At 35.3% G+C, this 13069-nt stretch overlaps 1 protein-coding gene across 1 annotated transcript in view; it reads right to left on the bottom strand.

Annotated features, from left to right (window-relative positions):
* Nucleotides 1–2589, bottom strand: part of alpha-Man-IIb (alpha-Mannosidase class II b) — an 81761-nt gene extending 79172 nt beyond the window's left edge. The window contains exon 1 of the mRNA XM_018548690.1: nucleotides 2305–2589. Within this exon, the coding sequence (XP_018404192.1) occupies nucleotides 2305–2589 (285 nt within the window). The remainder of the gene's footprint in view (nucleotides 1–2304) is intronic.
* Between the last annotated feature and the right edge of the window lie 10480 nt (nucleotides 2590–13069).

The following is a 13069-nucleotide window of genomic DNA, read 5'->3' as shown; positions in this document are numbered from 1 at the left end:
AATAATCGATGAACGAGATCGTGAACGAACGCACTACAGTCAGAAAGATTTCGATTCGGCAGTTTTTCCCGATTCTATTTCCGACTGCGGCTATACGTTAACACGCGAATTTTTTTCTGCGCGTGGCAATGCCGGTTAATTAAATTAGCACGGGATGAGAGCTCGATGCAGCATTTTGTCGTATACACGTATTGAGCTGTGTGATAAATATAAACGCCAAATCCATGTAACTAATACGTGGTTTTGAATTTTTTTTTTGTATATATGTAGGCTACGGGGTTCAATAGAAACTAAGTTCAAAGCGAGGTGATTTTAAAAAAGTGAATTTAAAAATTAAAAAAATAAAATGTAATTTCATGTGAAATAATTAATTAACGTATAAAATTAAATATTTTTCTTACTCGGTTGATTAAATGGAAAAATGAGACATTTAATATACTTTTAAAATATAACATTTAAATTTTTAGTAATTCCATATTTTTTGTATTTCAAGATATTTTTTTTATTTTAACCAAGTAAAATAGCAATTTTACAATATTTCATTCTAAATTTGAATTGACTTTTATTAATTAGATATTAGAACGTCTCGTGATTTATTTTTGAAACATTTAATTTAAATCATGTGTAAAAATACATATATGCTTTATCTCGCCGAGAGATGCGAAAATAGGAAAAATAATTATTCTTGACGAACTATTGTGCGTTGTTCTATTAAAGAGATTTCCTGTGATATTCTCTAACGAAGCAAATCTCGCTAAGTACCAAAATCAATGCTCCTTTGCATTTTGATTATAAACCGCTGCAAGTATACAATGTCGGAAATTACTACTGCGAGCAGCTAAGCACCGGAGAATAGCAGTCGGTTGCTTTGTAATTAGGCGAACATGAGAAGATTTGAATTGTAGACTCTGCTTCCGCTTGTCAGGCGCGTCAGGGACGGTATAATGCGATAGAGAACATGGCGTTTATCAAAAGCGGTAGAATAGAATATTGAATATATTTTACATCCAAAAATTGCGAACTCGTAGTTAAATCTTCACTCACAAAGACTTGAATGTCCGAAATAAAAGCATGAGAATATATACTTTTATGAGAAACATGAGCCGGATTTTTATTTTTCCATTTAATGAAAATTAATTTCTTGTTTCGTCAAAAAATTTCTAAAGATAAAATATACGATATGAAAATGACTTTTTTATTACGTCGTACGTAAATGGAAGTATCCTCTTATTACAATGGCTAGCCATTAAATCAGTGAAGTTCACAGACACTCGCAAGGGGGACGAAGAAAGTTTTCGCGGCTAATGACGCGGTACTTTTAAAACGACCGGACTCAGCGCGTCCATGAGGTATTGATATAAAATTTAGTCGCTCGTATATTCCGCGGAAACTTTGGCGAACATAAATACTCCGTGCCAAGGGTACGCCAAAGATAATCTTGGGGATAAAAGAAACCAGCGACGCTTGATTCTCAATCCACTTTTACTCTTAACTTTATAAATCACAGATGTACGACTACGAAAAGCTTCCTAAGCTCAGCTTTTGTTTAATTTCGAAAAGAGAAACGAAGGACTCATTTGTTGCATTATTAGCCTTCTTAACGTAACGTAATTTTCACTTATACTCCTTCGTACATATCATTTTTATCAAATAAAAACCCATACAGAATTTAATTTATTAATTAAGAAATATAATCTTAGATATAATAAAGTCTCAATATAAATAGATTTTCTTAAATTTTCTTAAATAGGTTTTCTTTGTACGATAAATAAAATTTTTCTGTCTCTTTTTACAAAAAAAAAGTTTGCTGAAGTATTTAAAAATTTAGCTAAATGGAGATCTAAAAATAATTTTGTTCAGTTATCAAAATAATTATGTAGGACGTTTAAACTGGTTGCTATCAAAACTTTATACAGCATTGCTTCAATCATGCTTAAATTTTCTACATAATTATTTTGGTCTGACCAAATTATTTTCAGAGCTGTATCTGCCTAGATTTTTAAATATTTCAGCAAAATCGTTAAATTCTTTCCATGTGTGCGAGCATATACATGGAAGACACAATTTATTATTCTACATATCTGTCTGAGAAGTTTTTCATCACGTTTCTAAAAGTAAAATTGTGACACAAGAAGGACACCGTATAGGAACCGAGACTTAAGTGTGCACGACGCGAAAGAGGAAAAGGAATACTTTGGAACAAGTAGCACGTACACGAGAGGAAAACGAGAGAAGTGAAAATACCATGGAAATTGCCTCGTACACGACCGCTTTTCGAGTCACGGAAATGCGCAGTGTACTTACCTGAAAGTCGAACTTGCCAAACTCCTGTTGGGCGTCGATGTCGGTGTTTCGCGGTACGATTATGGGACAGGTGGCGAGCGACACCTGTGCATCTGGCGACTCGCTGTAATCCGGAGTGGCGGAGGTCAAACTGCGGTCGTATCTGAGCTCCTCGTTCAAAATGGCAGGGTGACCCGATGACGGCGCCTGGACCTGGCTGACGTAGTACAAGCATAGTAGGAGCGACAGAACCACGATGCAGAGGACGAAGACGCGGCCGGAGCCGCGACGCAATATTTTGTACATGATTCGTTCAGCGCGACTATTGTTGCTTGTAGATTACACAGTAGATCACGGTGATTCATCTAGAGATTGAGCGAATCATGCGACAGCGTTCCGAGTCAACGGCGACGATCGACGATCGATCTTCGGCCTCGGCTCCGTCCTTCGTCGACTTCATGGAACGTCGTGGCAGAAGAACGACCTGGAAAAGGAAAAAGAAATTTTAGTCTAAATATTTTAGAAATAAAATTACTTAGCCCTGAATACAATCTTTAGTATATATATATATGAAAAAAATAATTTTTCAAAAATATTTAAAAATTTAGCTAAATGCAGTTCTGAAAATAATTTTGGACCACACCACATCAAAATAATTATGTAGGACATTCTCAACCTGGTTACTATCATAAAGTACCAAAACTCTTTGCAGGATCACTCAGCATGCTTTCAGTAAAACCATATATATATATACATATGTATATATAAAATAATTACTATCCTAATTCTCAATAATTTTTAAAAACTTTGTATACATTATTAATATTATTGCAGATATATTTTTGTCGATATAATTGTGATTGAACATATAAATTCATAAGCTTATAACAATGATACGTAGAATAAGCTTCGTGTCGAAACACGCAAACGCATTGAATCGAAATCATTTTGTACAGCAGGTATGCTATGATCATAAATGATAATTAATTATAATATACATATATATACCGAGCTATTTGCCATTGACTGATCGAAAATATGCAGACGTTTTAATCTCGTCGAGATGAGAGTACAAGAGAGATTTGCATCGAATTAATTAATTTCAATTAATTTAATTATTCGAAACGGGAATACGTATGATATAATACTTTATGTTTAGCAATCATCCAGATTATTACGCGGGGGCATTAGAAACTGTCACTGACTTGATTATTTGCGCTATACCTGTATATATACGGAAACCGAATCGAATTTAAAGAACCGTTGCTGTCTTGTTGCTGACATTTAACGTCGTACACGCGAACGTAGCGACATGGCGGCTCAGTTATCGCTTATTCAGACTGACGGGATACAGAATTACGACTCGACACACACGCTTTGTATGAAGATCGAAATAATACATGCACCTGTGTTTTTCCACGCGAAATATGTATCTTTACTCACGAATAACCAAGGTCGGTCGAAACGCGATCGATCAACTCTTTGCTAACAATTTTCTTCTCTACTTTTCTACATCATTTACGACAAATGGTCATCTATCTTCATGATAAAGAGCCTCCGCACACTTTTATTGTCCCACAGGTAGAAAGGGCACATATATATTGAAAGAAAAGTTTTTGGTCTTTATATGATTACATATTACTATAATTATTATCATATTAATACTGCTATAATATTAATAATAACAGCTATAATAATTTTTGAATGCCAGTCACACATAATTTGTTGATAGAACTATACATGTAATTATTATAAGGGTCTGAGCACAAGAATTGATGTAATACTTACTTAGACTTAAGTCGTACGACATACGACTTATTGCCGTGTCTTCTTGGAGACATGATAATAAGTTACACGTCATAGCTTGTGCGTTGCATCTTGTTTAAGTAAGTGCTACGACAATTCTTGTGCTCAGACCTCACACATTATACATGTAGGTATTACTAACATTACAGCAAATTACAGTAATATATAATATTATTATAATTATAAATATTAAAAATGTTTCTCTCAGTGCCATACACGTATTGAATTGACATTAAAAAGACAGTGATCGTTTAGGGATATCTGCATTGCAAAGCTTTTTGTTTTAACAGCAAATAAATCGATAATCAATAAATTGAGTTAATTAGGTAGTCTGATATTGACACAAATAGCAATACACATATCATATGTGGGTATATATATATATATATATATATCGTCCGAATATATATATATTTCCGGACGATTTATAAAAAGATAGTTTAAAATGCAGAACGATTTTACAGAATTTTTTTTACATCACGATGGAATCGTCGCTGTCCCGATTATACCGCAAATAATGGACCAACCTGTATTCCATCGTGAGATAGAGTTAATCGATGGCTTTCATAAACATCGATGGATTTCCCGATGAATTGCAAATCGAGATTGTTCCCGTGGATACCAACGAACATTTTCCAAAATCGAGAAAGCAACAGGGAGAGAAAGAGAGAGAACGAGTTACTGTAATCGTGCTGCAATTTAATTCGGTCATCGTACGATAAGCCTCGTGAACCAGAGACACAGTGTATATTTCGTCGGAACCTTTCGCTCGCTAAAACTTCCATCACGATACGTAAGGTCGCTTCTCACGCGATAATCGATCGTTTCTGTCATATAACTCCTCGCTCAATGCTGACAGAGGCCAGAATATAAGACGCGAGAACGAAAGCTAGATAGATATATAGATAAATAGATATGGCATAAAGAGAGAAGAAAGCGAAGAGGGTGAAGAGTTAGTTAAAAGGGAAGCGAGATTAGAGTTTAATTCGGTATTAACTCGACGCGTACGAGACAGACGATGTATACGCACGATGGAGAAGGAACAGCAAGGACCTCGTTCAAGCGCAACGTGATAGAAACTGTTCGTCCGAAAGTTCACGGAGAGATTAAACCAGCTAGCCACGTCAACATTATTGAAGCGCGTATATGAGGGCATAACGAAACGGTTCGTAGGAAAATGGACAGTCACGGAAAGCGATGGAAATCCAAGAGTAAATCTACCGTTAATTAACCCGACTGAGACGGAATAACAGAGCAAGTCAGTAAATTGAGAGATAATTCGTATTGTAAGTCCGTCATTTTTCATTTTTTTATATAATTGCAATTAAAATGTGATTGTTCTTATTATCGTTTGAAAAATTAACATTTCTCATTTATAATAATTATGTCGTCACAAAACATTTCTTTAAATATATAGTTTTTTTTTTGTAGAATCACAAAATTAATTGTACGGCTGATTTTCCTAAGCAGATTCGTACATTTCTATTTATTATATACAAGAGAAATATCGTTTGTATTATTATTCCGTGCCGATTACGAAAGTGGAATATATGTATAGTGGTCGTGTTGTATTTATCTATAACAAATAAAGCAGAGTCGTTCACATATCAATAAATTAAAATTAATTAGTTGTTCTCGTGACCAACAAAATTATAAAATAAATACTAAATATATATGATGTGTGCTATCCGCCAAATTAATAAGCGTTCTAAATGTTTGCAGAGCCACAAAAGCGATGGAATCGATGGAAGCGATTTACATACGCGCGCACATCATTGTTGGAAACAATCCATATTACTATAAATCCAATTACCCGATATGAATACCATAAATTCAATATTCTCCCGCCGCAATCTCGGTACTATCGAAGTAATAATTAATATACGAGCCGCAAGTAGAGCTATCAACTTTCGAATACGGAGTTTGCGGACTCAAGCGCGCCACGAGCTTATAAGTGTCCCCTCGCTCATCATCACTTTCATTCGTGATGAAGATCCAGAAGTTCCATGTCGGGCTTCAATTTTCTCCCCGAGGACCCTAATAAAAACGCAAGGAGATTGAGAAGACAAACGAGAAGGACGCGAGCATGGCTGGATGCTCGTCAGGTGCCGGTCCTCCAGTCATTCAACCAACACCCCGAACGTAATCCCTTTGTCCGTCCACAACGAGGACGATGAAACGTGTCGAGGATGCGTTATCGAGACTCGTTCGATGTGCTCACGATCGAATGGCACATTGAGAAAAGTGTAAAAAATATCTTAATCAAAATTCAGCCGGTATTCAGGCACGCGATCTATTTCCTTATTGCGATTGGTTTTACATTACACGAAACATATTTCTTTTGTGATATACGAGTGCTCATTTCCATTAACTGTGTATTTCTCATCGTACATTATAAAAAATTTCTACGGTTTTAATAGTTCCGGGTAAATGACCAAATAGGTATTCTTGGCGCAAGTCGAGTTAATTAGACTGATATTGACTTGAAATGGGCTATTGGCCAAACTCTAATTTAAGTATTTTCTTGAAAGAGGCTTTGGACAAAATCGCCACACAAAATTCGCCTTTTCACAGTAATTTTAAGATGATTACTAAGCTTAAAAATTCACATCGTCGCTACTGCCAACGACTATCGACCCGAGTCAACTGACAATGAGTAGGTACTATTGGTTTCTAGGCTATTCCGTCACAGCGAACAAGAGTCCTACGATGAACAACTGCGGATTGCAGTGTAACGGAGTCAATACGCGAATTTTCACAACTAGAATTACATGCAAAGGCATGACATTAAAACAGAAACTGTAGACCTGAGCTATAACGCAAAAAAAAAAGATAAATTTGTTAACAGTATGACTCTTTTTTCTCAATTAAAATGATTAATTTTTTGTTTGTAGCCATTACAATAAATATAGACAATTACAACTCTCCTTATAAATGGCAAACATATTTAAAAATTAGTGAAAGATATTATAAAAATCATACTATTAATTTAACATAAAAAAGTAAAATTTTGTTGACTAATTTTATTAAGAGTATTTTATTTTTATTAATTTGCAGAAAAAAATAAATTTCAAACTACTAAAGGATAAAAATTATGAGTTTTGTAATTGATACTTCACCAAAATGAAATAAATAATGGATTACACACACACACACACACACACACACACAGAAAAATATATATTTTAATCAAATACTAATTAAGTACTTTATTTTAACAGAGTATTTGAAAACTTATATATCTCTGTAAATCTTTCATAAATAATAAATTTATTCAAAGTATATTATGAATCCTGTAATAACTTTATTCCTATAATATTGTACTTAAATTGAAATTTGTTTTAATTTAATAATTAAGATTATTAAATCACTTCTTCGATAAAATTTCTCCAAAAGAAAAATTCTTGTTTATAAAATACATGATAATAATGAGTTTTTCAAAAATTCATTTTAAGTATATTTTAAAATGATTACCAAGATATTAATATTTTTATTAAAGCTAACCGTTATTTAGAAGAAAAAAGTAAACTGACAATGAGAATAACTTTTTTCAACAGTAGAAAGATATTTTTCTGTACATGAAAGTTTGTTATTGCATATTCAAGTTAATTTTCGAGACGCCAGAAAATGTTATCGTGGCACTCGATTAGATTCTTTTGTCAAGAACCATGGAGACGAATTAAGAAAGCGTTAAATTAAAGCCTGTCTACGTGAGACGATATGCGGCAGTTGAAAAAGTCGTCGGTCAAACGTGTTCGTAGTGAAGAGTTCGTGAACTTCTTTTCTGGGGAAGATACGAGAAGGAAGAGGCTGTAATCGTAATAAAGATCGTCGCGAATCGTCGAGCGAAGAAAGGGTGGCTTTTTATACGCTGCAACGCAGGGAAACTTTGACGAGAGAACGCTCGCAGCAATCGCGAACGAGGTAAAGCCGATTTTTCGAACTAAGCGCAAAAGTGGCAAAGCACTCGGAACCCACATACAACGAAAGAAACGAACTCTCTCATTTCTATCTGTCTCGTGTCTATATATATCTCTCTCTCTCTCTCTCTCTATCTCTCTCTCTCTCTCTCTCTCTCTTACTAGTCCTCCCTTACACCCTTCGTCTTTCTCTGTTTTCTCGTTCTTTCTCGATCCTCTTCTGGTTTGCTTTCGTCGCGTGCCGCATTTCGCATGTTCGGACGCGCTTTAAATTGGACGCCCTTTAAAACGTGAGAATTATTCAACGCTCCGCGTTACGCCTCCGCCGTTTGTTATCTCGCTTCTCGCGCGTGTTACGTGACTCGTGTTACGAGCGCGAGCTGAGAAAAATGTCGCGCCGTCGACGGTACATTATGATTATCTATAAGGTATTAACTCGTTCTCCGTTGATCCTCCGTATGTCCAGAGAGAGCGAACGTGTCTCCTTCATCCTTCATTACTATTCGCAATAATTAACTCTTTTTCAATAATAACTTAATCAAAATCGTTATATGATTAAATTAAATAAAAAATAAATATATCTATAAATAAACTTAACAAATTAAAATTTAAACTTGCGTCAATAAAAAATAATATAGTAAAACTATAACGTTTTTATTTTAATTCTCTTAGGAAATATAATACATAGTAGTTTTAACTGAAAAAAAGATATATTTAGAATTTATATTCAAAAATATTATTAGACATCCCAAGATCTAGTCTCAACTATATTAGCCCTTTCCCTATTTATTTTATTTCGCAAAAACATGCTCTCTCTAATTTATTTTTAATATTCTTAACGGCATGTGATTTTTATTCACGTGTTATTACATTCATTTCAGCGTTTATCAAAATTATGAAGACGTAATTTTTTAAACTCAATTTTTCAACGCACATTGTTACTGCATTCAACTTCACAATTATTAATTTACACGGCGTGCCAAGACTACAAATACCCGCTGCCGAATTTGAATTTTATTTACTGAACATGTGTGTCCATATTGATGTAAATACGTAATTAAAATCAAATGATTAGCATTAAATATGCGGTGCGATTTAAACAAAATTATCGTATTTTGCACGAATGTCGCGGTTGCTTCTCCACGGCTCGGCAATCAGCGGCGAACATTCGTTGTAAATTGACGGTAATCCGGACGGTTACAAAACATCGCTGTGGCAGAAATTCAAACTATTGTTCGCGTTTTATAATACGATTCAGCTGTGTGTTTTACAAAGAACTTTTACTTCGTAAAGCACGACGCACGTAAAATAAATTTCAAAAAATGTGCGTAAAACAAAAGACTGTGTTTAAAAGCCGCGTTGCTATGTGTCAGCATGTAAATAAAAGTCGCGCAAAAAACAGCACTGTAGATGCTGGCTAGTTGTTATACAAAGCTTTTTCTCAATGTTGATTCATGTAAATATATCCATTTTAATTCCAGTCTGCGAGTGGCTCGCAGCAAAAACCGGTCCGTTCCTCAAAGAACGCCGTATATCAATTTTTGACGAGATAAAGTTACTACTATAAGTATGCATATTACTATAAAATGCTTTTCTTTTATCAAATATATACTGCAAGTAGCATATTACAATGAATCGCGTATTACAATAATAAACGTATCCTAATACGAATACTAATTACGAATTGCAAAGGTATTTTCACGAAAAATTCTTTTCCTTTAAAAAAAAGCGAGATGTACAACAATATATTGAAAGTAGCATATTATAATTATTCGCGTACTACAAAACCGAGCATATGTACTAATTACGGATTGCAGAGAATTAATGAAAAATCCTCTCTCAAAAAAAGTGATGTGCAACGAAGGGAAGCTTCGCATGATAAAATTCATTCATCTTGTAACATCGTAATGCATTTATTAATTTCGCTTCCCGATCTTGTAATTCCGTAATTTATTCATCAATTGAACTTGATAACTTCATTATAGCTGCGAGATAATGGAAAGCGGATTCGTACCTTGATAGCGATTATGCAAAGTTGATCCGTGCTCGAAGCTCTTGTTTCAGCTGTGTGACAGCAGACGGCCAGCCGCGAAAAGAAATCGCGGCGTGCTGAATTCACTGCCCGAGCGAAATAGTTTTGACACGTTGCCGGCTTTATTCGTTCGGTGGGCGAACGAAGTAATATACGAGAGAACTTTTTCACTACCGCAGACGCAAAGTCGTGCTTAACAGAGAACCAAGTCACCTTCTCTAAACACATTTCTGAGAAATGTATACATCACGAGCGCTGGATATCACTGCGTTTTTCGCAAATATCTGTGAAATGTACACCAATTCGATTAGATAAGATTATCATTAAAAGATCCCCGGGAAAACTGATTAATATTTCGTTATCATGTTACTGATTAGAACTCATACGTTCCTATAAGAACGACACGAATTCGATCACTCCCGAACGCGAGAAACACAAATCATAAAGTAGCCTGGAGGCAGAAAGAATGGAAAAATAATAATTTGAATTCCAAATTTTATTTCAACGTAGAAGTGAATGAATAATTACTACGATAATAGCTGCTAAATAAAATAGGAATGTAGTTGAAGATTTCGGAAAAGGGACTGAAGATTTGAAAAATGCTGCAATCGTTTCTTACTGAAATGAATTTCGGGCACGCCTGTCTTACGCCACCGGCGCGTAACACTGAAACTGGATGCTAAGAGCGGACGAATCTCCGTGAAAAACTGTCGTCGCGACGGCTGGGTGGATTTTCGCGACTCGAATGTAACACGCGCACACCCCGCGATTCGTAACCCTTCGTGCTCGTGTACTATCAACTACGCACACGCACGGGACAGGGGTGCACGGATCGTCCAACCGCAACCGAGAACCACGCCGTACTAAACTCGCGGCACGGGCGGCGGAATGGTTTTGACACGCCGCCGGCTATATCCGCTTTTCCGCCGACGCGACAGTCGCGAGGAGCGCATGTGCCGATATAATCCACGCTTGTGCCGGCGTACGTTCACCCACACACACGAAACACATACCTACGTACGGTACGCACGCACACACCCTGAAGTCGCTGCACATGCAACCGGCTGCAAGAAGGGAGGTGAAAAGCGACGAGATGGAGAACACGCAGTCCGAGAGAACTTTCCACGCCCGTAGGGTGTTTCGACTCAAAGAAGAAGAAACGAGGGAGGGCTAGAAGGGTCACCGCGAAGACTACCGATGTTCGGTCAAGGGTTCCAAGTGACATGGAATCTTCCTTTACAATCGTTCACTGTATATTTCCTCTTTCTCTCTCTCTCTCTCTCTCTCTCTTTCTTCTAGCTTTTTCTGAAATATATATTACAATTTTTTATGTTACGCAGCTAAAATCTTTTTGTTGTTTTAAAGTAAAAAATTTATATTCTAAATTTAGGACTTTTCTGACTAAAAAGACCCTGCGAATTTTTTATAAACGTCATATAAATTGAGAAATATATGCTTCAGTTGCCTGATAGTGTTTGTTATAGTAAAATATAATGCTTTTGAGTGTCAGGATAAATTAGTTGTTAACTTACAACAAACAAATTTTTGGATAACAATTTGACTTTGCCAAAAATATTCAAAATCACATAATATAAAAAGATTGCTCAGTGCGCATAATAAGCAAAAAAAATATAATTATGCAGCAGGTGACTTGTGTAGCTACTCATGTTATTAAATTCGGGTTGTCGGTAATGAAATAATCTGAATAATACTAGGACTATCACATCTGACGGAAGCAGCTGCGTGTTTAATGCATCAGAGAACTAATCATTGACGATCGGTTAAACTGTATGATTAGCACATCTCTATTTTAATATTTATGTATAGCAACGATTAAACGTATGTTTCAGTCGTAAAAAGTTGCACGTATACATGAAACAATGTATGTATTGCGAATCATAAAATATTAATTAACAATAAACGGTAGAAGAAACTCCACACATTCAATTTATTAATTAATATATCACATTAAACCACATAAGCCATAAATATTAAATGTGCGAGCAAAATAATTCAGAGTCAATTATCTCTTAGAAAATAAACACAACTATTATATTTATTGTCAGAATCTACATATTTATTAACGATTACACATACTTTTTAACAAAATTAAAAAATTATGAAAAATGACAGATTATATTATTGTATTTGAAAATAATACAAAAAGTTTGACGATTTAGAGAGAGAGAGAGAACTTAGATCTAAAACTATTTCAATAAGAAAAGTAGAGTATGTTTTTAAAAGGTAATTAAAATCAAACGAGCAAATTTTCATTTAAACTATAAAATTGTATTATTAAATATTAGCCTTAATGAATCGTTTCATATAACATTTATTTTTATACGGAAATGCATAAACTTCTAATTTTAATCATTTTTTGCAAAAACTATATATATCTAATGTATGTATCTTTAACGATAATCGAGAATTATGTTTTTAATACAATCTGTTAGTTTGTTCATGTAACAAGGATATTTTATGACAATGTGATGACAAGGTATTTACCGCAGAAAAATAATTTTTCACGAAGAGAGAACGTCAGTTCAATTAATTTTAAGCTACAAACATCGAATGTCCGTCCTCTCTGGGCGAATACTCCATGATCGAGCTCGGTATTACAGCGCATAAGCTCAGGAACTTTTCAATCTCGTGGAACACGAGTGCGCAGAGGGCATTGTCGTTGGACAGGATTGGCACAGGTTCGAACTTGATCGAACGGCAATTACGTTGATTGAAAGGCCAACACGAGTGTCGCCTGCGTACACGGAGAAGCGAAGATTCCCGGCTCCAGTTGTTCATCGAACACACCCTCGGTGCTCTTACTAGTCGAAGAAATGAACGAAAACACATTTATCAAAATATTTACCAGCGACATTTCGAAATCTTGTTATTTTCTCGATCAAACATCGTCGTAGCCGTGAAGCAAAAAGGCGTCGCGTAATATATTTCGGGAGAATTTTCGACAAAGATTGATACCGTCAAGGAATTTTACGATTAATTAAATAGATATTGACACGGTCAATGAAAT

The sequence above is a fragment of the Cyphomyrmex costatus genome, unplaced genomic scaffold (genome assembly GCF_001594065.2).
Source record: "Cyphomyrmex costatus isolate MS0001 unplaced genomic scaffold, Ccosl1.0 scaffold75, whole genome shotgun sequence".
Classification (NCBI taxonomy): domain Eukaryota; kingdom Metazoa; phylum Arthropoda; class Insecta; order Hymenoptera; family Formicidae; genus Cyphomyrmex; species Cyphomyrmex costatus.
This window is presented reverse-complemented; position numbering and strand designations above follow the sequence as displayed.